Below are 27,347 nucleotides of genomic sequence, written 5' to 3'. Positions count from 1 at the left end.
AATATAAATTGTATATATTTAACTTAAAGTAATATCTGAAGTGTAACTGCCTTTGGTCAAATGATTGGCAGTCCTGTAGAGGATTGCTGTGCTCTTTTATGTTGTCACTGGAACAGCAGCATCCCTCAAATAACTGGGAAAAGTACTGCTGTCGTGAGGACAGTTTATACTAGTTTGTGCAGCAAAGTGAGATGCTATTTCGCTGAATAAATGCGTTTAGCTGGATGGCTGTATTAGGAGTACAATCACTTTTTTTATCTCTCACTGACACAGTTTTACTGGTAGAAGCTGGGGGTGTAGCTGTGGCTTCAGAACAGGTGGGAGGCCACACTTTTCTGCATCCAGAATAATCTAACATAACTAATAAACCTAAAAATCTCTTTAATTCGAAAGAATATAGGTGTCCAGTAGGATGGAAGGATCTGAGTCCACTTCTGTAGACTTTCACTTAACCTTCTTGTGTAAATGTATTACTGCTTGTCATTGTATATGTAGAAGCTGAATGTGTTCCTCAGTGAAGAACCAAGCCTTGAAAATGTCACCACCTTGTTTTCTTCCCATATAGCTTAGGTTGTAAAGGCGCATACTTCAAGGCCCTGATTCAGCGCAGTACTTAGGAAAATTGCTAACTTCCCATACGCACATGGCTGACTGATTTCAAGATAGATGTACTTGACAAGTGCTGAGGTGTCACCAAGGGTATAAGTTTAATAATACACACACACACAAAAGCATTTGTCAGCTACATGATAATCAGTAACACATAGTGATTGAATACAGGAAAAACTCCACTGAAAGCCCAGTTCTCGTGTGACTTCTCTGGTATCTCCCACACAGATTTACTGGGAAAGAGGTTCTCTTTAAGGTGAACATGTGTGTGCATGTGCACGTGGGCACACACATGCACAAGAATTGTTTTCTAACAACTACCAAAATAAAAATACTAAAATATTGCTGAAATAAAAATAGAGACATGAGCCTAAATTTTAGAGCAGAGACACTGGAAGGAATCTGAAGGACTTAAATTCCTTTTAAATTCAGTGAGACATAATTGACTAATTCATTTAGGCTTTTTCATTATAATCCCACCTGGGACCTTCTCCTCTTCCATTCCTGTTGGTATGTCTCCATGCTTATAGACACTGATAGTAACCTGTCCTGTTTCAGAACCATACTTATTCTTCACATAGATGCTGTATTTTCCTGTATCTTCATTGCAGACTTTCTCTATGGTAATTGTGACAACTGTCCCCTTCACGTCCATTTTGTAACGATCTTTAAAGACAATAACCTTCTCGTTTTTGAACCAAGTGATTTCTGGGTAAGGATCTCCAGATATACAGCAGGTTAAACACAGGGTCTATTGTAAAACAGATAGCAGAAATAGATTATGAAAATATAAATGAGCAAGGAAATTCAGTTGATGAGAAATTAAGAAAAATAAAAATCAGTTCTCTTAGATTTTCAATAGGTGATATTCTAGGACTATCTGCTCCTTTTCCTGATATCCTCCAGTATAATCAGGATTAACCTGACTGAATTCACTGGGCCTGGCTCATATTCGTGCTACTGCCTTTTTATAGCTTTCTTACACAGTAAAGTGACACTTAAATAGGCACATGGTGAATTTGCAGTTACTTTACAAGATTTTTGTTCTGCCTGTGTGCCAGTAAAGGGGACTCTGACTCAGAAATGCAAGCAGCAAATTGTTGTGATGGGAAAATCAGGTCCAGCACTTAAAGGCCTTAGTCTAATCCTATGAAATGGGAAGACAATAGAAAGGATCTGGCTGTGAAACAGACCTCAGAAGCACTAATACCAGAAACCTGCAAGAAGGAGGTTCTGTGCCACAAAAAGCACCTATACGTGCAGAAGCATGTGCATATTTGGAAGCACCATCAATAACATGAGGGGCTGATACAGGTATTGTGGAGGATACCACTTCACACTTTTGGCAACTGCAGTAGCTCAGAAAAAGCTGCTGGGAACAGACACGAGGGGAAAACAAGTCCTTTTCTCCCCATCAGTTATTCTTCTGTGTCTGTGCAAGGGCCAATTATATGAACAGTTACTCAATATTACCTTGTCCTCCATGATGGTGGCAACATCTGGCAGACCTTGAACAACTCTGGCACGACCTGGGAATGAACAAATATGACCTTTTAATTTTACTTATCAGTGCACCACTTGGCTTTGTTTTGCAGAAGGAAGGAAATTAATTTACTTACGCTTTTCTGCTATTGCTGCTTCCCTGAAAGTGAGAGAGAGAAAATTATAGTGGTTTTATTTATTAGATGTATTTTAAACACAGAATAGGACACCCAAAATAGACTTAGCTGTGAAAATACTTAGGCAGGAACTTACTTTAGCCTTCTGTGCTCAGCCAGGGCGTCTTCAAAGGCTGCAAGGAATGAAAGGTTTTAGGGAACCATTTGTTTCATTGACTTGGTACATTTAACGTAATGCATCAGCATTGGAATAACAGGTATTTGTGCACATATATATGTATAAAATTATAATCTAGTAAGTATCTATATCAGCTTTAAGGAAATATGACTCTATATTTTACTGAAATAAGTGGGATCTAGTACTGCCCTTCCAAAGGGAAGTCTAGAGGAGGACTAACCCCCAACTTTGAAGAGTTTGGAAAAGTCTGTAAAGCTGAAGCCACACTGTCTTTTCCAAGATGCTACCTATAAGCTCTGTTGGCCTATGGAGGGATCTGACACATCCCAGGAGCAGCTGCCCTCCCGCTCATCCTTTCCCCAGGAGTGCCTTAAGCCATGGCAGGAAGGCTGCCTGAAGGCTTCAGTCCTTTCTGCGGTGTTCTTCCTGTGTTTCTTCTGACTTCTGTGGGCACCTCACTGTCCTTAACACAATCTCATAGTGTGCTGTCATGGAACTGTGGCTCCAGCTCAAATAAAGGTGAGAGGAATCACTGCCCATAATTTGAAGGAATCTTGGAAAGCAGCTCAGGTATATCTCATTCCTGCGACGGTATTGTTTGACTTAGCTTACCTTGTCCAGACAAGTCAGTTGACAGTTTGCGAGAGTTGTTCCCATCAAATAACTCCAGGGTGTATTTTCCTTTATCTGCATCTGTTGGGTTCAGTATGTGAAGCCAGATCTGATTCATTGTGCTTCCAGCTTTCAGTCTGTCACGGCTTTCCAGTCGTTTGTCCCTAAGTAAAGAAATGATATCATTTCAATAGTATTTAGTAAAGCTGTATAAATTAGAGCACTAAATTTTTTTTAGACCTGTACTGGTTAGAATAAGAGAGTGGGAGTCAGCACCTCACTGTTAATTTCATGGAGAGTTATGTACTCAGTCCCTTTTGAGAACCTTGTGGGACACCTAGTTGTGCTTTTAGGCAGTTTGCCAAAGCCCTGCAAACTCTACAAAGGACCTCTTAGTTCTTAGGGTTTAGGTGTTGAATATTTGGAAGTGTTTAGACTTTAAACGTTATTTGAAATTGGCCTCCTTATACATGTGTGTAGGTGGTATCTAATAAAACACCACTTCTCTATTTTATGAAGGCATTATGAGACTAAATTAGCTAGTGTTTGGAAAGAATTTTGTAATATTTGGGAATATTTGTTGTTCAGAGTTCATAGTGGGGGAATAGAGTGGTTTAGGGAAGTAAAAGTAGTAGAAAAAAAGAATTTGAAAAAAACCAACTTATTTTCCTGTCTGTAACCAAGGTGGCTGTAACTCAGCAGCTTAAAAGCATCATTATTATTCAAGTAAAGATCACTTATAAATATTTCTGCAGTGTTAAGATAAAAATAACACGACTGCTTATTTTGGAATTCCCAGACACATTTCAGGATGCAGAGTAAATTGTGTTTTTCAGCCCTTACTCAGATTAATCTACCATTGCCTTAAAAAGCTCTGGGCTCAGGTCCAACATGTTTTAATTTTGATGCTAAACAGTTGCAAGTAATGGTAGTCCAGAAGCGTTGCAAATATCTTCTGGGGACTTACTTGTGATACCAAGTTGTTTTCATGTAGTCTGTGTAGTACTTCACATCTGTGTAGATTTTGATGCCTTCTTCAGTAGGTTGAATTTTCAGAGGTGTAGCAGAAAGAGCTAATAGTATAATTGAAAGACTGAAATTGAGGATGGCGTTCAAGAATGCAATTTTATATGTTATGCAAACAAAATCCCAGGCAACCTATTAACATTTCTCTCTGGAGAACGTGGCTAGCTGAAGGTGGGGTGGTATTCTACCTCTTGAAGACCCTGGGTCTTTTAGCAGCTGGTAGAAGAATGTCAGCATCTCTTCTAGAGACTTGGGTCTGGAATACACATCTCATAGATAGAAATAGTATAACTTGGCCAAATTCCCATAGCAAGTGATGTGACAAGGAGCAGGCTGCTGTACTTAAAGGTCACAGAATTAATTTGTAAGTGCAGGGGGTTTTATGTCCCTGACCATCCTCCCTGACAGTTCGAAGGTGCTTCTAACACGAAAGGAATAATAAATGGAAGGTAGGTATTGTACTTGATCCGAACTCAGGGACAGCTCCTGGGCAGCTTGCTCTGATCATGGCACCCCACCCTTCTCCCCTTCCGTTATTACTGTGTCAGCTGATGAGAAGATGACATACCACTGATCTTACACAGCTCCTTGAGAAGGTCTTCAAAGGCTGCAAAGACATAAAGATTTAAGTGTCTATAAATACAATTTTTAGCAAATCACATCTGCCCTACCAACTTAATTTAACTGTGTAATTAGGATGTATTGTATCTAGTAGTTATTTATTGTCTTTTTGTGTTGCAAAGCTTACTGAGAATGGAGTTTTTGCCGCTGACTCATTTATTTTTAGATGCTGGGCACTTCTTACTAAATTTAGATGCTTCTATCTTCCTTAGCACTCAACGTGTGCAACAGACTGCCTCCCAGAAAGCAGATTTATGTATCAGGTTTAAGTGATAGATTCCAGATGTCACGGTAGGATCTAATCTTGGGAAGCAGAATCCTCTGATTGATGCTGAGTTGAAGTGACTGAAAAATTACTGAGCTTTTAACTGTGGTGCTTGACAGAATTTATAATGCGGTCATAGCTTGATAAATGACTACATATGTAAATGACATTACGATGTCAGCATTGCATATTTATTTTTCAATTTTCAGAGCATATTCAGAACACTGAAAAGTGTTCTTTTCAAGCAGGAATCTGCAGTAACATGTAATTGTATTTCCACTTGATGTTGTCTGTAACTACTATTCTGTTATAATTCAGCCTAAAATTTTTTTCACTGGTGAGGGATGCAGAGTGGAAATGGAAGTTTGTTCTCCTGATGCTTTGGGGGACTGGCTGAACTTCCAGGAGTGAAAAGTTGTCTGTGGGTTATCAGTTGAAGTACAGTATGGACAGATGCAAAAACCCCTTCTGAGACAAGATGCAAAGGAGACTTTTACTCTGTTCACTAGACTCTGTATAACTCTTGCAGAATAAGAGACTGTTTTAAATAGTGCATTTTATTACTCCAATCTCACGTGAAATACTTGTGATTTTTAAAATTATTGGCGCACATATATACATATATATGCGATAGTAGATAGGAAACTCTTTACATTTGACCAGTAACTTTTAATGCAAGTTTTAATTCCTATAAAAGCATGTAGGTACTGTGGTAATTAACAGTGTGGTAGAAAGTTATGAGATTTGTTTTTAAATCCAAAATGAATCCCAGGCAGGGGTGTGAATATGTATTATTGCCTGATAGAATGTTCTCTTACCTCCTTTTGTGAGATCAAGTTGGGTATAGTCCTCTCCTCGGTCATCTGAAACAAGTGCTTTGTATTGGCCCTCATCTTCTTTGGTTATCTAGCAAATACATGTGTACATATGTAATATTTATTTTTTTTAAAAAAACACAAAATGAAACACCCCACACACCCCCAACAGAAATTTCACATAGCATTGAAATAGGGCAGGGTTTGGAAAAAGGGGAAAAGCTGAGATTTTTTTCATCCCTGTCAATAAATTTGGCTGGACTGATCAGAAATGAGAGTAAAAAAAGGTATATTGCTCCAGAACCTCCTTTGAAAGGTTAGAGGGGCCCTGGTTCGTTATGAACTGAAACATTGTCAGTTATGGAGAGTCAGTATCTCAGCTTTTGCCCTCAGTCACCATGTAGCACGTTGGGTGCCCTTAGTGGTGTAAGGTACAGCTAGGTCTGGGACCCAGTGATGACAAATGCCCACTGCTCCATAAATTTTCCTTGTGTTGCTTTGCTGATGCTCTTGACTCCCGGTGTTCTTGCTGGTCCTCAGACCTGTGTGAGCAGAGATTCCCATTCACATACATTTATCTACTTGTGTTCTATAGGTGATTTGGCTGTTTGAAATTAAGGTGGAAAATCAAACACAAACAAGATTCGAACTAGCCATACAGAGATAGATTGCGCTAAAACTAACTGCACCACCAAGCTCCCTTTCTTCAGCTGGTTCTTCTGTGAGGCGGAGTTAAGATTACAAGGGGCATTATATCAGCTTGTCTTGCCTTTGCTATAGGTCAAGCCATAAAATTTCATCCAGTTATTTCTGTAATGACCTCAGTAACTTTTTTTTGTTACTAAAGTTCATCTTCAGAATAGGCAACCAGTCCTGATCAGAAAACCTGAAAAGCTCATGCTTTTCTTTTTAGCCAGTCAGGACACGTTAAAACTTTTAACAGCCACTCACTGTTAAAAACACCTCATTTCTAATTCAGATCTATCTGACTGTAATGTTAAATGGCTTCTTCTTTTGCGCTTTTCTCAGCATTTGTTCAGTTTCTTTCATTTAGTGGGCACTACCCAAAACACACATGGAATATTAATAAGATCAATCCGTATTTTTTGCATTTTCATGTGATTACCACAGCCTCTGAGTTGTTTTTTGTTTTTTACCTGTTTAATACGAAGAGTTCCTATCCCAGTCTGTGGATCAAACACACCATCTGCTCGTGCTTTCTTATTGAAGAACCATTGGAAGCTGGTGTCCTTTCTTAGGTTTGTTGCCTGTTTGAAGCCAACATTTAGAAGTCAGGGTCCCAAATGCATTTTATTTCTGAATGCCTGGCTGTCCTTCTAATATGAAACATCACTTGCATTAGAGGATTGTTACAGAATCTTAGAAACTTCCTTCTCTATTAAAATTTCTGTCCAAGAAATACTATCTCAATTTTCTTTTTAACTTAACATTTTAATCTTAACTTTTTTACTTAACTTTCATTGGTTTGCAGTGAAGCATTTGGATGAGCACTGTTTATACCCTTCCCTTAAAATTCACAAGTAAAATTTAATGTTAAAGGAATTCAGACTGTGCAGTTGCATCACATAGCGGTATGTACCTTGCAGGTAAGGACTACTTCACAGTTCTCAGTAACTTTCCATTTCAAGTTCTCTATAAAATGTGGACCTATAAAAGAAAATAAACGTCTTTTGCAATGCATTGCCACAACTCTCAAGTGTTACCTGCAGAAATGCCTCCATCTCGTGGTGAATCCCCGCAGTGCGGTCTGTAGGGAGTAATGCGCCCTACTGAGTTCCGCGTGCAATAGACATCACAATTTAGAACATGTAATTGTTGCTAGTTTTGTAATGTCCTTAGGTAACGTATCTTTGTTGAGGAATCCTATATCAAAATGTAGTTAATGATGCTGCTTCACCAGTCCTTTATGACTCTACTTTGCATCAAGTCAGTGTAGGAGCTGATAGATATTTCCCAGGTGAACTGCAATTGAATAGAACCATATAATTTCTGATTTTCTTCCTGATTCTGAGAGGGTAAAAGGGGGGACAGATTACTTTATATACACTTTCATCTTACACTAAGCATCTCTGCAGATAGGAGACTAGACCCATAGTCTAGTGTGGTATCACACTTACTATTAAGTGAATATTTTTATCCCCGCTTGAAGGGGATCACCTTTCCAATTGTAGTATTTTTTCTCTGAAACTGTTTTATAAACGTCCTTATTCATGAATATAAGATGGTGGATAAAATTTAAGTGGAATGCATGTTTCGTTCTTTTTAAATTTATGTAGATAATCATATTTTTTACAAGGAAAGTGAGTGGATCTTTATTACATGATATATATTCCGATTGGACAGTTTTCAGAATTCAGAAATGTTCCGTGTTGCAACACTGATGCAGAAAATCAATACTGAGGATTGTCTAGCATAGCTAAAACTATTTAAATACATTATTTTGATTTCTAAGAGCAGAGCAGAGTATCTTAAGGAATCCTATCCTATTGTATTAATCAGCTTAAATAATACGCTTTTAAAAGATGATGTATTTAGGAAAAGTATTTAGAGTGAAATAGCTTTGCTTAGGTTTTGCCATCTCATTGGTGTAGTTCTGGCAAGTCATTAACCTTCATCTTATCTTACCCTGCTTTTTCTTCCATTCTCGCCGTTTTGCATCAGCCTCCTCTGCAACTTTAGCAAAACCTATGAGAACAGCAATGATCAAAGTCAACAACCCCCCTGCTCTTTCTCAGTGTAACACTTTAGAAATTTCTGATCACAAAAGGTATTATCATTAGAGCTGTGATGTTTGTTTGAAAGACATCTCTGGCACATGAGTTACCTCTGGTCTCCACTGAGAACACTGAACAGGTTTAGAGCCATCGTTCTTTCATTGAACTGGTTGCTGAGAACCAAACATTTATTTTCATTAAAAAAGAATCTTTGAAAACCTGACCATTATGCATTTAGGAAATTAAATAGGAGTTTTGACATACAAAAAGGTAGGCTAGAAACCCTGAAATTAAAATATTTTAAAACTAAGAGACATAGAAGGCAGTGGAGAGCATAGATTTTACCTCTTGTAGACCACTGTATTTAACTTCAATTATCTCTACTTCCTTCATTGGCAGTAAAGTCGGCACTTTTAGAGCACAGTTCATCAAATTTATTTTATATCCTGAACTTGGCATGTGCTGAATCGCTGCCTGTTTCTCTGCACTGTTTGTAAAGGGAGTCAAGTAGACTTGACATTTTATAAACACTTTCCATTCAACAAGTTCAGAATCTTTAGAAGGTCACTGGAAAGCAAACTGCAAGAACTGAAAATAGAGGTAGACACTGTATGGGGAAGCACTTGTATGAGAATCTTGTTACTTTCTATTTTTAATTAATTTTGAAAAGGTTCTCTGTAGTAGCATGTACAAGGACCCTGTACATTTCATGTTCAGCTTGCTTTGTTACTCGGACTTGTCCTCGAGTACAGCTGACACTGGTTTCTTTATTGCATTCAATTTAATGCAATTAACCAGCTGTTAAATACACTGAATTTTCGCCCTGATCCTGTCCTGAGATAAATGAGTACATGTAATAACATGTCATACAGTTTACTGCCAAGACAGTTTGCCATAGCAAGATATGTAAAATATTTGAAAAAAATAACTAAGCATTCCACTGTATATTTTGCTTTGGCAAACTGTTTTTGTGATCAAGGACCCTAGCTATAAGATCAAAAGCTTCAATTTATGTTAAAGAGAAATTCAGATTTCTTACATGATTCCTGGACTTTAAATGTGTCCTAAAATAAATATTTGTTCTCCCCGTTCCCAGTGTGGCATTATAACTGTTGGAAAAACTTTGGGGCCTTAAGTGCCTCGAAGACTTTCCACTGAGCATGGCAGTCTATATTTGACCCTGAATTTCCACTTACATTCATCCACAAGAACTAGGGTGAATTGATTTTTAGCTTTTCCATCTTGCAGCTGGGCTGTGTACATCCCTTTATCATCATCACAGAAGTTCTGGATTATCAGTTCTACGAGACCTTTTCCTTTGACAAAATTTATCTTATGTGTCTGTGTAAAACAAAGGAAATATGATAAACTGAAGAGTTTTTCCTCAGCAGAACTGTTCCAAGGTCAGATCCTGGCACAGCATCTTCTACAACACTCAGAGATTACAGTCCTTTTGTAGATGTATCCTTATATTCTTCCCTTATCTTACAGGAGTAATGAAGCCAACACATTCTTGATATTCTATATTCTGGGATTCATCTATTATATTCTTATGTACATAGCTGGAGTAGAATTGCTTACAGCAGAACTTGTATCTGCGAGAAAGTTTCTGTTAAAACCACATAACACAATACATTCTTTCTTGTGGATATTACAGACTTTTCTGCTTACCAGAATTTCAATGGCTTTTAGTATAATAGGAGTGTTGCACTTAATTACGCATCTGTGGCACGTAGCTGCATATTTGGGCAATGATTAGTAATACTGCCACCCTCTTGACATCATGCAAGCACTACTGAGCCTTTTATACATACACCCCGAAACCTGCCAGATGCTTAGACATAAATATCATCATTATGCCTTACTGCCTTGTTTGCTCTAAGCAAATATTATTGTTGCAAAGAGCTTGACAAATACTTTGTAATCGTGCATAACCACGTCAGTTCTCCAGTGTAGAAAAGACAGTTCTTGGAACAGACAAAGCTTTCAATAAATTTCCTAAACATTGCTTTAAAAAAACCCATTGCAATAACAGCTCTGAAATTCTTTGGCCTAGCCCTATCCCTTTGTTACATCTATTCTTTTTGTTATCTTGGCGTTGCTACACTGCATGTAACTGACAGGCGAGTGATTTATATTGTTCTTCATTCTCAACTGTTCGCCCCTCTGATCCTGTCATTCCAAATACTTTTTAAATGTTATAAGATCAACTTGATATGGGAAGACAAGGAAGAGGCTGGAAATTTTTTTTTTAATGTATCAGAAGCTTGGAATGCACTGTACCACTTGATGCAGTGTTATTTCCAGTGCTTCAGACTGAGAAATAAATCACTTTCATGTGCTCTTAGAATTCATGAGATTTATCCATATTTAGTTCAAAGAGGTGGAAAGCTGCAGCTTTGCTTGGTGAAGCAGAAGAAAAATACCCTGTCTCACTGTGAGAGATAGTATTTCTTTAGCATCTGCTGAAATGAGTCAGGTTTGTTCATCCAAGACAAAGCTCTCTGTCGTGCACAGGTGCATTTGTGGTACCAGATGAATTGCATATGACTGAGGTTTGTTGTCAGGAAATTCCTTTAGAAAAGGGAAGTCTCTGTCAGAGGCAGCCTCTCAGGAGGGGTGGATAACAGGAAAGCTGGATGTTCTCTGAGTATTACCACTGAAGGTTTTGCTGGCCACACCACTGAGGAATATTGCACCGTCTTTAACTAACAGTGTCAATGCTGCAGCCTTGCTTGATAGTACGATTCACTGCTTGAGAATCAGACAGGTGGCTTTATGCATAGTGGAAAACCATGCCCTAGAGTATTCCTAAACCACACATCAAAATATCTGATGGAAATTTAGAAAACTGGGAACGTACTCATTTGCTCTATCTCCCTGTTCAGCAGAGGGAAAGTAAGTCAGAATTAAAACCAAAACAAAACATACTGGAGTACTTGTAAGCTCCTTGTCATTGAAGATTAAATGCAGCTTTGCATTTGGTGACAGCTTTTCAACCTCCAACCACAGCCGCACTTCTCCTTTCTCCAGAACATCAACGTTCCATCCAGATATCAGCTTGATCACTAGAAAACAGAGAACCATGGAGGGGAATTCACAGGCAAAACACGAAATTTGGCTCAGCCAGGGTTATGCTGGAGTTCCCCCTTCCAGATTCGATACGTATGGTAGTGGCTTCTTACTGGCTCAACTTACATGGGTTCCTGATTTCATGGCTTCGTTTTAATAACTTGTCCAGATCTGAAATGCAAAGAATAACAAGTCATTTAGATTAGGACGACTAGGCCAAAACAAGTCCCTTGTATCAATTTAATTTGTTAATGAGCTTTATGTCAAGAATATTGTAAGTTCAAAACATTCAATAGCGGGGAGGGCTAGAAAACATTGTGAAGATCATTCTTAGTTATGTCCAAATAAAATGTTGGTTGTATCAATTCAAGAAACGTGTTAAAGAAGTTTTAAATCACCGTGATAGTGTGGCTGTGTGTGAAATCTGAACTGTAATGGAAAAATGACCTTCTAGAAGCACGGAATCTTTTCTTAGGAGTCTGTAAAAGAAACTGCCCTCGAGCCTTCAAGGAATGGGAAACATCTTTCTAATGATGCCACGATTATTAAGTGACATCAGTCACTTACTATTCCTCTACAAGAAACTTTCCTTTAAACATCTAATATTAGAAAACTATGGCACATTAGATTTTTGTTCTTGTCAGTTATTAGTTTTTACCTTCTTTTGTTAAAGTGCAGCTGGCAGAGATATCATCATCTACATCCGTGACCTCCACTGAATATGTACCCAGATCCTTTTCTGATGGGTCTTTCAGTATAAGCTTAGATCTTAGAAATAAAAGTAATAATAAAATGGTTTTCATTTATGTCTTCTGTAACAGAATGCAATACATTTGATACACCTGGAACATTAAATATAGTACTCTGTCATTTTTATATGACACTTAGGAGCAAGGCAGAAACAATATCAATATGATGACTGATGCTTCCCTTTTGTGACCTGATGATTATGCTGAATGTCCTGTTTCATGGACACCAGAGCTGAGAATCAGGGACAGAGGTTTGCAGTTCAATAGCGTGTATGTATTTTAGCTGGATATTGGAAGGAGAGGGAAATGTTTGGCTTCATATTTTTGTCAGTGTTTAGTGTGTTCTTTATTTGACAGTCCAAAATTATTTTCTCACTGTGTGTTACATACTCACTTATTGCCTTTCTCCTCAGTCTGAACTCTGTCAGCATCTGGTGGTCCTTCATTATCCTTTGACCAGATAAATTCAGAGGAGTCATTCTTTTCAGGAGCTTCAAAAGCCATATAAATGAAACCTTCTTCATCAACCCCAAGTTCAATTTCATTTGTGCCTGTATGGGCAAAAAACCCACAAAACATTCCTTATCAAAACAGATCAGGGCTTAGCTTCTGGACATCTAGCTCAAAAAAAGGAAAAAAAAGATGGTATACAGCTAGTGTAAATTAATTTGAGCAGTTTGATTTGCTAAGCTTTATTTTGATGGAGGTTCTTTCTTGCTATGAAACATGTAGCTGATGTTTCATAAGCAGTTTTTTACCAGAATCATCGTAGTAGTTACAGACTTGCACAATCTTATCACTTTTAGTTTCATACCAGGTTTGGTTTTAGCTACCACAGGATCTGAGGGGAGTGAAGCTGGTCCAATTCCAGCCTTGTTCAGTGCTCTTACTCGGAAAATATAGCATTTCCCTGTCTCCAGATCTGAAACCTGCAGGAAAGAATGACAGAAATTAACATAAGACTAAATGAGAAGCAACACTTGGATACTAAGTGCATATACAGACCTTCATATGGGTGGTGGCGACAGACTGCTTATTTATTTGTTTCCATTCCTCTGACCCTTCTTCACACATGTCTACATAATACCCTGTAACTGGACCTGCTCCTATGTACAGTGGTGCTTCCCAGTGCAGCTTTAGGGATGAGTCTCTTATTTCAGTGCACTTCACATCATAAGGAGGACCTGTTCAAAGAAGGGTAGGCTGTCAACAGTACCATTTAAAAATGCAACCAGGTGTGATTTGTTTGAGCTTGAGATCAGAAAGCAGAGAGTTTTAAGATAACAAGTGAATAGGGGGTCCATAGGAGATGCTTTCCATGCTAATTAACTGTAGAGGTAGGTTCTAGAAAAAAGCATACATCAGCTGGTCTAATGTTATTTGCTTTGGTGTAACATACAAAAACATTGGGATATTAGATCCAGATTCTTCATTCTCTGGAAACAATATTATTAAAAATACCTGAGTGCTGTATCTGTATGATGCAGAAATAATACCCTATGTCTGAATTGGAACTTACCTAGAAGTGTTTGTGTGCTTCTCTGTACTGGGAACCACCCTTACACAGTTCTATAGTTTTCAGAAGTCCCTTGGAGTCACACAAGAGTGAGGAGATAACTAGTATACCTGGAAAAATTTTTCTGGCTGCTGCTTTTAAATGAGAGATACCTGGTTCTGGCATTGTCCATTCCTCACATTTGAACAAGTCACTAGGTTCAGATACTTCCCCAACACCAGCCATGTTCATTGCACAGGCACGGAATTCATACAGGTGGCCTTCCTCAAGGTTCCGGACCTTTGGGTTTAGAAGTGCAAACAGACAATTAGTACAGCCCTGCATGGTCGTAGTTTTGTGAGGGTAGGAAGAGAGTTCTAGACCAGAGGAAGTAGAGGAAAACCAGCTCATCCCTTGTTATAGCTATGTTTCCCACTATGCTTAAAGAAGGACAGTATTTGATCTGAAAAGAATACCATGTAAAACCGTTGAGGAATCGGCTGAGTATTGACTTCATGCCAGTCTAGTTCAGATGTATCGTGCTGATCCAGGAAATATCCCAGAATCTTTGTTCCTCCCTTGCGCTTCGGGGGTTTCCAACCAATGGTCATGTCAGTCTTCCCACAGTTTAGAAGAACAAACCCGTGCGGTGCTGATGGACAGGCTGTGCAGCAAAGGCAGAGAGGAAACAGGGTATATTGTTCAGTGCAGGTTTGGGATTAGGGATTGGGAAAAGAGGTGTAGCTATGGGATGAGTGGGCTGAGGAAACCTCTGTGTGCTCATACCAGATACAATTCTGTTTGTGTTGAGGCCCCTTAATACCACTTTTTGCAGTGTAAGAATATTTGAAAATGACCAGATTCTTATTTGGAAGTCACAGCCAAAGTCATGGATGTGTCTCAGGATGTTTCTTGCCTGTTGTTTTATGGTTTGTCTGACGGAAAAAGATGGAAGTAGTGGATCAATAAAATGGAGAAGATGGAGGGTTAGATACTGGCTAATGTGTTTGGTGGGATTTTGTAATTGCCCTGGAGAAATTCACAGTGCTGATTTCAAGATATCAGCATAATTGAGCACTTAAAATGGTCACTTGTACCAGTGCCAAATTAATACTGAAAATGTAACACGCTGCTAAGTCAAAACGCTAATTATTTCTGTCCACCCTTGACAAGTATAATTGATGACAGGAGCTGCAGGGTACAAGAAAATCAGTTCCCTGTTGCTTTGCTTTGCTTATCTGCTCAACATTATTACCATTACATGTAATGATAGCTACATGTGATAGATACATTTTCAAGAGATTTAATTATTGCATGTATGTGCATGTATATGTTACAACTTACCGATAGCTGGCCTTACAGTGATAGGATCTGTTTCTGGTGAGCTTTCGCTTAGTCCCGCCTCGCTGACAGATTTCACACAAAAGACGTATTCTTTTCCAGGCTGCAGCCCAGGAACAGTAAATCTAGGAGACCAAATTAATATGTGTGGTTTTTACTTTCTAAAGTACAGGTAAACAATCTCTTGAACAGACAGAAATACATTTTAATAAGGCATTGTTATTATACAAAATCATTATTCACCATTACAAATTACAGTGCACTGTGGTGTCACATAAAATGGCTACCAATAAATCAGTAAACACAGATCAGGTAGAAAGGTATCACACTGCTGGCTGGCATTGTCAGTAGAATAAATAGGACTTTTTAATGGACTTTTTCTGCTTGACATGTGACCCCCCCAGCTAGAGAGGTATTCTAAATCCTATGTGTGAGTGACACCAACTTACTCTACTGGAAAGGAAGCAAAAAAAAAAAGGAATGTGGTTCTACTGGTGCTACAAGGTCTCTAAACCTTCTGCAGATCCACACTCTATGAAGATATACGCAGACTTTGCTGATTGTCTGGCTTCAGATGTAAAAGTGAGACTTTGAGCAATAATTCTCTTTTTCTTAATTCTAAATTCTTAATTCTAAAAAGAGGACATGGTGTTTGTGTGCACGCAAGCCTGTGTGTGTGTGGTGAAAGAAGTTCTTTTTTTATCTGAAATATGACTCCAGCCATAAACAGAAGTATCCAAGTTGGCACCCTGTCTTCTCTCAATGGAGTATAATAGCTGAACTCACTCGTTACATGTCACGGGCTTATTATTGACAGTTTGCCATTCTTCTGTCCCAGTCTCCCGACAGTATATGTAGTAGCCAAGAGGCTCCAAGCCATCCTTTAACTTATCCCACTGCAGAACAACAGATGTCTTGGTGTCTCTGAAAGCTAAAACCTGAGATGGTGGAGGCAGAGTAGCTAAAAAAAGAAAAAAAAACACTGAGAAAAAAAGGGGTTTTAAAAATTTATAAATAAAAAAAAAAAGTGAGTTGGCCTGTTGGATTTATTAACTTTTCCAGAGCACCATTTTCGAATTACCATGGGCATTGTTCCAGTCTACAGCCTATATTTTTATGTTTTATGGCAAAAAATATGGATTTGCCATATCTCATATTCCTGTCCCTTACAGCCTGTTGATTTTCTACAGTTACACCTACTTAACCACCTGAAGTAGAGGAGAAAGGAGACTCATATAGTAACTCTCATTAACTCCACTGTGAAATGGGACCTGTTTCATTGCTGAGAAAAAGGACAGTATGAATGAACACTAGGGCAACTTTAATATGGGAGAATATAAAAAAACAATGAGTGCTCATCTTGGCGAAGACTGCTGTTCTATCTGAAGCTCCCAGAAACAGGCTGCTTCAGCAGTCGTATCATTCCTTCCAGCACTGCTCTGTGTAACCTCTCTCTTACGCAGCGCTGGAAGCATACTTGGATTAAACACAGGCTTCAACTGTTTCTTACCGTATTAGATGTAATTCCCCCATCATTGCTTGGTTAGATTTACACTGCACTGACCAACTGCAAAGTAATTAAATGAGGATTTAAGGCTTTAAGAGATTTCCTGATATCAAAGCAACTGCTGTGTAGTCATGTATCATGAAGTTTAAAGGAAAGGGCGACCAGGGGAACCCACACATTACTTCATAGTACATCTCCTTTTCCATATCATTAGTGTAGAGCATATTAATGAAATAATTACCCAGTTTTGCTCCGGCAGTTACAGGCTCACTGGGCAGGGATGGCTCACTGATTCCATACTTGTTAACAGATCGCACACGGAAACAGTATGATTTTCCTTTAACAAGATCAAAGAGTGCAAATCTTGGGGAATTAACTGGCATATCCAGATTAACCATTTGCCAGGAGTTGCTGCCTGCAATTGACTGTAACGAAAAAAGTGATGATTTACAACTCAAGTTGTACAACTTAAAACCCTCCTGAGGAATAACAAAGCTGATCTTTACAGGAAAGTACTTAAAAACAAAAACCCAAACAAAAACTCAAACCAAAAATGTAAATTTGTTTCTAGTTGATATACCCAAACTTTTCCTCCTTGGCAACAGAGGGCCCCTTTGCAGCAGAAATGGTACAACAGATGGGAAATGAGTATGTATAAAAGCAGGTTGGTAGAAGATACTAATTAACCTGCAAAATGATTAGTGGGGAACAGGAGAGTGAACTATCGTGCAGTTCTTCACAGCTTTTCCACACTTAAGGGCCCACAGGGCAGCAACAGTCTTCCTGTTAAAACTCTGCTACTGTTCCATGGTGTAAAACTTACTTGTTTATCCTTTGTTAATCATTACTACTTGAGTCAGTGTCAAGAGTCAGGATCATAGCTCAAGTAAACTGTGGAGCTGGAGAGAGGCTGAGCAAGCCATTTTTGAGGCTGTAGTTCTCCAGTTATCGACACAGTGAACAGACTTGCCTATTAATAGTGCTGTAGGCCATCTGAGAAATAAATGTTTCTGTTCTGCAATTTCTCTTCTGTGTGGTATTATTTTCTTACCATTTCCACATAATATTTCAGTGGCTCTTTGCCTCTTGGATCTGGTTCGTCCCAAGCCAAAGCCACATAATCTTCTCTGACTTCACTTGCATGAACATTGGTGGGTGGCAAGGGAATTTTAATATGTCCTATGGGAAGTCAGAATAGGCTATGCTTTAGTTATAAAGTCGCAGGAAAAAAAAAGTTCTTTCACAATGGATTATCTTTTCTTACTGTAAAGTAACATTCTTCAATATAAATGAGGAGACTTAAAGCCTTTGGGGACATAGGGGCAAACCAAGTTTATTATAAAAGGCTGTGCCGTTTAGGATAGCTTCTGATACTTGTGGAGCTTACAGTGATGTTTCACCATATATTTTCCTAAGTGTGTATTCTCTGGAGTCATTTTATTACAGTTCTCCTTGTTAGTGCAATCATTCTTCTCAAAAGAATGGCTCAGCATAAATTTGAACTTACCTTCCAGGTCGTCCTTGAAAATTTCTATTGTCCTGCCTTCGTCGTATGGAATAACTGTAATATCAAACAGAGCATGTTACGCTAAGAGAAGATGCTTGGGGCTTGTCAAGAAAGACAGAGCCCAGGACTGTGTCATTTTGTTATATGCATAATTATATACATTTCATTGCACATACAATGAAATGTCATAACTGGTATTTTGATCTTTTTCTGTTCAGAGTAGTACTAAGGTGGGTTCAGCAAAAGCACAGCATGGCAGGACGTTGCAGTGATATTTGTGAGAATGGGGAGAATCTGGGTAAACTGCATTCAGTTATGCCTGCAGCCTCAGTTTGCTTGGTTTTAGTACAAACCTGTCACTCTCTTGTCTTTGCTGGGGTCATATGTTGTAACTGGATCACTGGTTTTTGAAGGATGACTGATGCCCATTTTATTGACAGCCTTTACTCGGAACTGGTATGTCTGTCCTTCAGCAAGGCCCAGGACAGGGTATCTGCAGGTTTTCACAGGCTTGTCATTGCATGGGACCCAATTCTCTGACCCCGCAACACACCTGAAATGAAACACAGCCTATCGAGTTCCTTTGTGCTTTTTCTACAACGTGATCTTGAGCTTTTTTTGCTCAAAGTTGATTAACATACAGACCTTTCAATGTAGTATCCCAGGATTGGACTTCCTCCATTGTCACTGGGTGCCACCCAAGAAAGAATCAAGCTGTCTTTATTTACATCATGGCATTTCACATTGAGTGGGGACCCAGGTGCGCCAGGTGTTTCTGCTGCAGCATCTGTAGAAATATCAAGTGATGGTGGATACATTTTTTCTTCTCTGTACCAAAATTTTCATTCAGTAGCTTAATTTTAAGTGTCTAAGGGCCTACATCCAAGTAATACAAGTCATATTTTCTAATACCTAAATCACTACTGAAAATGCGACGTTTTGATAATTGTATCCATGCACAAAACTGGGAGAAATTTTCTTGTATGTGAGGTTGTGGATTTCTTTATGCCAAGGTATTAGGAAAGGAGCTTTTGTTCTAGGTAGGATAGAATCCTGCTTATACCTCTAACAAACACGTAAGTGGTCTGCTCTTTATATCCATCCAGTGAGGGGACGCGGATAGTGTAGAATCCCTCATCTTCTTTGTAAGCACATGACACTGTCACAGAAGCCTCCTGGTCTTTGTACTTTAGTTCCCGATGTTTGGAGTTTTGTAGCATCTCACCTGTGAAACATGAGAAGGGATAAAGGAACTACACCTGAACTGGTTGAGTCAGGAGTGGCATATTTCCAAATGCAGAAAAAAGCAGAAAGCAAGATGAGAGATCTGTAAGACACTCCTGATACTATTATTATTGTGCCTCTGAGTTACAGTCACGGACTCTGATCCTTCTTTGATACTATGCCTCTCTGTTCCCTTTGTACACGAATGCAGAGCAAAAAGCATGGTTCTTCTCCTGAAGAGCTTGCAGTCCGAGCAAAAAAGAGTAATAAAATGTGGCTTCAGATGAATTAGTCAGTAAAAGGTACTCTTCGTATCAGGTAACTGGATGCTCTGAAGTCTGCCAAATATTATGCCAGCTCTAGCTGAGGATACATTACTGCTCAGCATGCAGGATCTTTTGTCCGAGCGGTGCTCAAACCAAGAAAATGGAATGTCACATACTGTGCATTTTGTGTATATTTATCAGATCTGAGATATACATGCTACCCAAATTCTCCTCAAATCACTAAAGCCCGATAGGTCCTGCTATTTTCACAGCTGATTCTGGCAGAAGTGCTGGAATGACAAGAGCAGTCTTACTGAGTTGCTTCTGCTTCCAAAACTCAATAGCACAGAAAGATTACTAGTTTGGCTAAGATTGAAATCGTTGATTGCCAGCAGAACAACACAGCATATCCAAAAGTTTTTTTAACTGGAGAACGACTGGCTTTTCAAATGCTTGGCATTTTCACTGTATAGAACTAAGGCTCTTAAACTATTCTTATGAGCAGAAATGTCATTGCCTACAAAAAATTTTAGTGGCATCATCCTTCTAAAAATGAGGAAAATACACAAATTGCATAATAATATCTGTATCTTGAGAAGAGCTGACAGCAGCTCAAGAATCCTGAGTCTTTATTCTCTTCTGTGAACATTAGCTCACAGCTATGAATTCAAAGGGCATATTCACATAGGCAAATGTATATAAACTTAGCTGTTGCATACAAACCATCTCTGAACCAGGTAATGTCTCGTTGGTGTTCAAGTAAATCAGAAGAGAAGTAACAGGAGAGAGTGAAAGGCTCCTTTTCTCTTGAAAATAAGGCTTTCAGTGGAAAAGCAAAATCTGCCTCTCTGGCCATAAGGGATCCTATGAAATAAGAGTAAAAGTTAGTGTGATAAAGAGACTTCCCAGAGCCTTCCTCCTTGCAGTATTTTTATTATCATATTTTTGGAGTGGTACCTGAGCCTTGAACTTTTAATGTGCAGTCAGGCTAATAGGAAAAGCTATAGTTCAGGAAAAAAAAATATAAAATTGCTTCAGGCTATAAAATTAAAATAAATAATAACAACAACAACAATCATTTACTCACTTTTATATATTTCTGAATCAAATCCTGATTCTTTTCCATAATACTCTGTAAGACAAGAAGAAAATACATTTAGCAAATCTCATGCCGTTTGTCTCCCCTTCAAAAACATAGTGATGCTCAGCAAACTATGTTTTTCCCTCAGACCAGCTCTTAATGTGAACCTTCAAAGTGTCGTCATGTGGTAAAACATTAATTCATTTGACAGCTGATGACCTTTACAAACATCTGAGGATGCATCTACATAGTAAATTGTTTGTATGACTATACTAGTGTAAGTCCAACTGCTTTAAATGCTTATGTGCACACAGTTATTCATTGCTAAAGAAGTTTTTTTTCAGTTTGGCTTTTATCTTTTTAAGCTGCACTAGGCAAGTTATGCTGAATAAAAGCATGCATACAGGGAGCTACAACTTTTGTCATATAAGTGTACCAGTATGGTACTGTCCAAATTAGAAGCGTGACGGTCTAGGATCACCCAGAACTGTAATGCTTCAATTATGTCCCTGTTTGGAGACAGAGGATGACAGCTACTCATTGCCACATACAGCACAGAGAAGCAAAGAATAAAGTGCTGGTGTCAAGAACATTACTGAAAGTAGGATTTGGCCAAACCCCTGGGTTTAAACAGCATTCCCAGGGGATGATGTGAGTTTCTTGAAGACTACCAGTGACTGGGACTTCAGGCTTTAACCATAAGAAAGGATATCTGTCCTGAGGCACTGAGGTAATTCCTGGAGCTGAGGGAAGTGTGTCCCCTACTAGATCACTTGTTTCGACAGCCGTGGGTTCTTTTGAGGCATCATATAAGAATGCTGGCCCGCTTCTCTGGATCTAGCCTGTGAGAACTGCTGGCATTGTAGCACAGAATGAAATTATTTGGAGCTGAAATCTAAGAACTGATGCACTTAACAAAGGATGAAATTGAGATACTTTCTTATCTTTATAAGCTACAAGAAACACACATAAAATAATGCCTATTTTTTCAGTGAATGAAGCTTGGCAGTAGCAGAGCTCGCTCATAAGCAAAAGATGAGGACTGAGTATTAATAGCTGAAGAGGAAAGAAATAGAAAGTGCAAGAGGTAAAGTGCAGCCTCATCTTGGGTCCCTTGAGAGCCTTACTGATGTCGTTAGGGAAAGTGAACTTCTGCTGTAGGAACCACGGATCCCAGAGACCCTCCCCTGGCATCAAGGGCATTCCAGACAGCATGGGGCCAGGAGAAGAGATGCCATCAGCCTGCCTGGGGGATGAGGAATGTTTCCAGTGGAGGCAGGATTAAAGCCTTGGTGTAGTCTCTATTTTCAGAATGTTAAATGCAAATAGCAAAAGGAAGAATCATGTTACTGGGATGGCATTAGACAGAGTCAAAGGAGAAGGAACATTGTGGGCCTCTCACCCGCAATCACAAGGAACAATGTTTGCAAGCTGTTTGAAATGCTGATCAGGCCTGATGAAGGACAGTTTAATTAGGCACTTAGAGGTGAAGAGAGCAGTCCCATCCAAGGTTTTCTGTGATAGACCACAGCCTTAATTCTATCATCATGCCTGCTCTGGTCCTAAAGATTCTGATGGGAATTGGGAGGAGTATGTGATTATTGCCATGGATTATTTTTTTCAGACAGCTGCTTCTGCTTTATGGCAAAGGCCCAGTTCCTGAGTTCCGGACATACTGTAAGAACCTCTGTAGAAGAGAAGCATTGTGCATCTAGTAACTTTTTCTGTATTTCTGCATTAGCTTAAGGGGAATTTAGGAATCTGGGAAGGCTTGCAACCAAAGGTTTTCTGGGCTGTTATACATGCCCCTCTAGAACTGGTGTATATGTGCTGTATATTTTCAGATATGCTGAATTTTGACACTTTAATTAAAGGATCTGAAAGATATAATAAACAATACACTTCTATTAAAATTCTAGAGTCACATTCTTCTGTATGCATATGTATCCCCAAATGGTTATTAGATGTGATCAAAATATGGCATGCAAAGAATAAATATGACAGTAACATAACCCATGGCACAGCCAAGAATATTATTAAAGCACTAACAATAAATATACTGTCTAAACCAAAGAAGACCCCTTCTGTCTGAAAAAATAGTTCAAGCTGGCTTTGCAGTTCAGTGGGTTGCAGAAACCCATCTCTTCCTGACCAGTAAAATGTCCAAAGCAAACCTGTTCCCCTCCTATTCATCTGCTACCATTTGAATTGCCCCCCAGACTCTGTCAGTCCTGCTGGAGCACTTAACTGTCTAAGTTCTGTAGGACTATTCTGTTCGGACTTTTTATGTCAAAATTGGGGGGTTTAATATATATTTATATATTTTTACATACATATATATATATATATATATAAAATGTGAACAGCTAAACTATGATCCTATGAGAGTGCACTGCATATTTCTTAAACCTTGATATAATTTCCCTTTTGAAGTACTGGTAGTTTACTTCCTTCACCATAAGCCTGGATTTCGCTTGTGCAGAATGTGAATCTACCGAGTCTATGTCAGTTATTTTAAGAACAGCACAGATCAAAAAAGAAAATCTTGTATTTGCTCTTGGTAGTTACTGATTTGAGAAAGAAATAGAGTATTCTTTGCAATATTGCATTGAGAGAACCCTTTGAAAGCCACGGTACTTGTTAACAAATTTCTTGTTTATCTTTAGAAATGCTGCAGACTCTTTCTAAGCCTATTATGTATTTAACTGTATGGCTTTTTCATATCAGTCCAGAAGAAGTAAGTACCTAAATTTAGTACAATTTTAGCACAGTGGGGGGACAGCTGTGTCCCTGGAATCTGAAAGATTTTTTCTGACTCCAGAAGTGACTGAGAAAGAGAAGCCATTATATCAGCCATATACATATTAGTTAGTGGTAGCTAAGGATTATTTTAGCCAGTTGTGCTTTCTCCTCACTAATAACTGAGAGCAATTCTCCACTCCTTTTAACAGAGTGCTCACTTCTTTGTTTTTCCAAAGTGCTTGTATGTTCCTATGATATAATGTATAGCATTAAAAATATTTCAAAAAATCTAAAGAATTGGAAAATTTAAAACCAAAGGAACATTTATACTTACTCCTGACAAGCACTGTAGCAAATGAATAAGCCTCGCCATATTGATTCTTAACTTCAACACTATATTCAGCAGAATCTTCCATGGAGCATCTGGAAAAAAAAATATTTCCCCTCCTTTTTAGCTTTCAGTTACTGTTCATACTTCACAGGAAAAATTCAAAGGGTTTCTCCTTTAGTCCCAGAAGTTAGAAGTAGATATTTGCTTTTCATCAAGAAGCTGCTTTTCCTTTTGATTACAAGGATTTCTTATAGTTAGTGGTCAGTTTTTTCTCTTGCTAGCCAGAAGCAAAACATTCCAAGTAACGAACAAGCAAAAGCCCTGTGGAACACTTAGTTCCACCAAAGATATGCATGTATCTTTATCACATGTGTAGGTCACAGAGTTGAACTAATCTCAATTCTGATTACATTGATCCATCCTAAATCCATTGGTATGTCTGCTTGTGAGGTGCTCTTAACGTGCATGGCCTTACCCGGAATGAAAAATTCTGGCCATACCTAAAAAGAGGAGCAAAAATAAATGAGGCTCTAATTTTTTTAAAATGATTTTTGAAACCTTATGAACTGCTGTTGAGATTGCTTCCTAATGTCAAAGGTTTAGCTCAACCACAACACACTAAAGTCAAGCAGAGATTCCAGAAGAATTAACTTTTTTTGTTTAGCGTACACAAACTGGGCATTTCTGGAAAGCGCATCTTACTCATCTGAAAAAACAACTCAGGCAAGAGCACATACATTACCTGCTGATATGCAGGGTCAGCATCCCAAACTTGTTTTTTATCCTGTATTTTCCTGCTGGGGCTAGGCGAGGATCGATACGAACTCCATTTTTATACCTAGTTGAACACAAAGGAAACATGCTGCTTAGGAAAGAACGGAGAAACTGACTGGTAAAATTAACACTTTATTTCAAAATTGACTACATTGAAGACAACAGAGGTACAACAGAAGAGAGGAGTAGACACAATTCCTTCTTTTACAGGTCTCCCACATCAATCCAAACCAGCCTTGCAGCTAACCTAGATCCCCTCCCATAGCCCTGGGTGTGCTCCTTCCCCAGGGCTGCTTGCGGGCTGCCTACGGGTGGCTTAGCATTGGCTTGTTGCTTCCTCCTCGGTTTATGCTCCCTGCTTTGCAGGTTGTGTGAGGGAGTTCGAGCAGCTGTCTCTTGCTTCTTTGTGTTCACTGGGGATCTGTGGGAGGTTCATATTCTCTTTGCTCTTTGAATAATTCAAGGAGGTTGTTCTGGAAGGACACAGGACATCAGGAGCTCTGACAGTAGCAGAGTTAGCTGCCTACGAAGTCATTAGTAATCCAAATGTTTGCATACTTCAAACCTTCCATGGGAGGAATGGTCAATCACTTTAACAAACCGATCAAAGTACAATTTGAAAATTGTTTTTTGAGGTGGTCTTTTATTTTTTTTCTATCCTGCTGTTATTAATAGTAAATGCTGCCGTCAGGCCCAGTATGTAACACTTCCTCTCCTGTAGTTTGGTAAATACACAAAACTGAGTAAATGAAACGGTTTCTATTTTACCAATTGTAGACGCAGTAACAGTTTAATACTAAAATTTGCATGGTAGACAAGGTAGCTAAGCTTTGATGATGTGTATGTGTGCAGTAATTTAATGCTGGCAATAGACTCTGGTTTCCAAGATTTAAATCCTGAGCTTGCCTGCAGGATGGAGGACGGCACCAAGGGAAGCAGGGAAATCTACACAAGTATCAGTCCTGTCCCAGAGGGAGCCCCACAGGACTGTCCACTGCTTCCATGGCTCACTGAATACTTAATTTCTTTACTGGTCCCAACAGTGGAACTGGAGAATTGAAAGTGTTTCCTGTAATTTCTGAAGCTCTCGCTTCCTTCCTTCTTTCTAGCAGGACACAGATGTTACTCCTCTGGTTGCTTCCTGAAACACAACAGTTAGACCACATGGGCAGCGTGAGTCACTGCTGTCAGCTGACATACCAAGTAACCTGCGGTGGTGGGGAAGCCAGGACTGTACACGCCAGCATCACTTCCATCCTCTCCCAGACTGCATGTACTCTGAGGGGAATCCAGAACATAGGTGGGCGTCCTGAGCGCAGCTCAATGTATTCCTTCTCCACACATGCCTTTTCTACAGCCTAGGACAAGGATAAACTAAATAAAGGCAATAGAAAGGGATTATGTTCTAATTATACATTCTTTTACAAAAGGGACATGTGGGAATATGCTTCAGTGGCAGGAGTGTAAGGTCTTGTCCTTATTTCTAATGGCTTTGATGTTGTCCTAACACCTGATTAGGTTTAGTATCCTCTCCAGAATGCTAGTTAGTCTTGGAAATTTTAATCCTGTTGGCATTTCTGCTACTAATAGAGATGTCTAATCTGACCTTCCTCCGAAGGGCCTTCCGGTCAGCTCTCACACGCAGCAGTCTGCAGTTTTGAATAACCTCCTTTTCCAACTTTTCCATGTCATTCCCAAACCGAATTCTCTTTTGCCCCCTCTGTTCTAGCTCTAGGATGGCAGCCTCTCTTCTTAGCTTGTAATCCCTGGAACACAGGATGATAAAAGCCAACTGAAGTTAGGATAATGTTTTTTATTTTGTTTTGGTCTTTTTTATTGTTGTTTTATAGCACATATTTTTGTTTAAATCAGAATAAGTGTTAAGGACAGAAACATCATCTCGTATGCCATGTGAGTGGGAATGTCAGGCAATTATGCCTCATAGGAATCAGCAGTACTACCATGAGAGATAATACTTTAGTGGCACAAGAAGGGGACCCAGTATTTGACCACTTTTAGTCCCAGGCAGTGAACTGGAAGAGGATTAAAGGGAGGAGGGATGTTCCTAGCTACTTAGGTTGTTCAGCCATCACAGAAGGATGGACAGCAGGATCATTGACCAGATTTTCTAGGAAAGAAGGAGAGTCCCATCTGTTACTATTAATTTATTAATCTTACTGTATTTTCCATTTATTCCTATGAAATCTGGTTTCTTTTAAGCCTTTGCTTGTGAGCAGGGCAATATTACTCATTATCACAAGGCGCTATAATTTAATTTCCTGCATTTTAGTTGAGAACTGGGGATTTTCTTTTTAAAGGAAGAACCTCTTGATTGAACCTGCTCTTTTTGCTTCCAACAAAATGAGTTGGAAACTGTGACCCCTACCTACAAGGGTGTTGTTGCATACAATGGTTGTATTTGAGTTATAATGATTTCTGACTTACTCTGGTATTTCGGAGGTCAAGGCAAGGGCAGCTGCTATCGATAACTCTGAAAGGCTGAAAGTCTCTTCTTCCTCACTTCCAGAGGCAGGTGCACATAAAAGAATCCAGACAAGGTTCCATAATTTCATAAACTCAAAATTAAAAAAAATCTGTGAATGCTCTGTGCTGAGTATAGAAAGTCCTGTCTGGACCCGATTTACTCGGCCTGTCTCTAACTCTGGCTTACCTGGATTTGAACTTTTTCTTTCTAGTTGTGGAGGTCATTTGCAAGCTCTGTTGCCTTTCCTCCTTTTGCTCCTCCTCTTGGTGGTGGAAAAAGGTTCGGGTTCCCAT

At 39.1% G+C, this 27,347-nt stretch overlaps 1 protein-coding gene across 1 annotated transcript; it reads right to left on the bottom strand.

Annotated features, from left to right (window-relative positions):
- Window positions 1-683: 683 nt before the first annotated feature.
- On the bottom strand, window positions 684-27,347 carry MYOM3 (myomesin 3). The gene is made up of 35 exons (XM_056331545.1): window positions 27,241-27,347; window positions 26,176-26,335; window positions 25,770-25,927; window positions 24,538-24,633; window positions 23,799-23,887; window positions 20,729-20,773; window positions 20,365-20,505; window positions 19,215-19,376; window positions 18,797-18,938; window positions 18,505-18,704; window positions 18,152-18,205; window positions 17,696-17,823; window positions 16,886-17,069; window positions 15,924-16,098; window positions 15,141-15,262; window positions 14,273-14,460; window positions 13,970-14,096; window positions 13,307-13,485; window positions 13,116-13,230; window positions 12,696-12,852; window positions 12,211-12,320; window positions 11,679-11,723; window positions 11,412-11,548; window positions 9,677-9,821; window positions 8,392-8,451; window positions 7,346-7,413; window positions 6,903-7,013; window positions 5,749-5,836; window positions 4,613-4,651; window positions 3,986-4,091; window positions 3,019-3,182; window positions 2,365-2,401; window positions 2,229-2,251; window positions 2,083-2,138; window positions 684-1,360 (listed from the first exon to the last, which is right to left on the bottom strand). The coding sequence occupies exons 1-35, from the start codon at window positions 27,345-27,347 to the stop codon at window positions 1,061-1,063; spliced, it is 4,218 nt and encodes a 1,405-aa protein (XP_056187520.1). The 3' UTR covers window positions 684-1,060.

This window comes from Falco biarmicus, chromosome 3, assembly GCF_023638135.1.
Source record: "Falco biarmicus isolate bFalBia1 chromosome 3, bFalBia1.pri, whole genome shotgun sequence".
Taxonomy (NCBI): domain Eukaryota; kingdom Metazoa; phylum Chordata; class Aves; order Falconiformes; family Falconidae; genus Falco; species Falco biarmicus.
This window is presented reverse-complemented; position numbering and strand designations above follow the sequence as displayed.